Source organism: Penaeus monodon, chromosome 27, assembly GCF_015228065.2.
Source record: "Penaeus monodon isolate SGIC_2016 chromosome 27, NSTDA_Pmon_1, whole genome shotgun sequence".
In the NCBI taxonomy this organism is placed as follows: domain Eukaryota; kingdom Metazoa; phylum Arthropoda; class Malacostraca; order Decapoda; family Penaeidae; genus Penaeus; species Penaeus monodon.
The window spans coordinates 14,307,069-14,308,143 of NC_051412.1; the positions used below are offsets into that span (position 1 = coordinate 14,307,069).

At 52.4% G+C, this 1,075-nt stretch overlaps 1 protein-coding gene across 1 annotated transcript in view; it reads right to left on the bottom strand.

The window, feature by feature from the left end:
• Window positions 1-1,075, bottom strand: part of LOC119590596 (uricase-like) — a 12,704-nt gene that overhangs the window by 4,363 nt on the left and 7,266 nt on the right. The window contains exons 3-4 of the mRNA XM_037939272.1: window positions 760-955; window positions 300-486 (exon numbers count right to left, since the gene is read on the bottom strand). Coding sequence (XP_037795200.1) covers window positions 300-486; window positions 760-955 — 383 coding nt within the window. The remainder of the gene's footprint in view (window positions 1-299; window positions 487-759; window positions 956-1,075) is intronic.

Here is a 1,075-nt window from a genome sequence, read left to right on the forward strand (position 1 = left end):
CAAAGAACAAAAAAATGCCATTAGGGAGTGATAAAAATACGCCTATGAGGAAAGAATGATCTTGAAACTCAGCGATAATATTAGGTGAAATTAACATAGATATTGTTGAAATGAATGGATGAGTATTGCTCAAAATAGCCAAAGGGTCTACAATATATAAATTAAAACACACTCACACAAATACAGATGATAACTGGCTGTTGAAGCATATTATAATCACAAATGCATAAAACTGAGATGGAAGATTACAACAACAGTGGTCAGCAGTACCTGACTGCCAAAATGGCCATTGCAATTACCAGATTTTGCCGAAGTCGATGTCCTTGACGTCGGCGTACTTCCACGACGCGGCCACCACGGTGGAGAAGAGGCGGTCCTCCATGTCGGGCAGGGAGCGGAACTCGTCGCTGACGAAGTTGGTGAAGGAGGACTGGGTCGTCTTGAGGACGCGCATGCCCTGCAGGCCGGTCCACACGTGCGGCTGCCCTGGAGGGGGGGAGGTCAGAGGTCAGAGGGCGCGAGGTTCTCTTGGCTCGGCGGCTGCAGGCACTTCGCCTGAGTCTACCTCGCCTTGCTCGCGGTCGTGGCTGAAGGCCTTCCTACTTTTTAAGAGAGGAAATGCTAGCGAGTGAGTGACGCGTCGAGACTGACCTAAATTCAAGCCTTACTCTGAGCCTTGCCTTTCCTCTCACGCAACGGGAAACCGAGCGAGGTCAAAACAGGCAACGCATCCTGACCCCGGAGCGAGAAGGGCCTCACCTCCGCGGTCCTCCGAGACGGAGCACGTGTGGAGGACCTCCGGCGAGAAGAGGAAGGCGTGGTTGTGCGCCTTGCCCTCCGTCACGAGGCGCCGCCAAGGGTACTCCTCCACGTCCACCTTGACGGACGTCACGTGGCTGTACTTGCTGAGGAAGTGGGAGCACAGCAGGAGGGCGAAGTCCTCCGGCGACTTCACCTGTAGAAGCAGAAGAGGCTTTGCCTTTACAAGGGCCTGAGGCCGTATTGTGGGTTGTTTGTGTGTTTGTTTAATTGCTATGCGGTCAGTGTAGTAAACGATCTTTGTTTTACACAATTC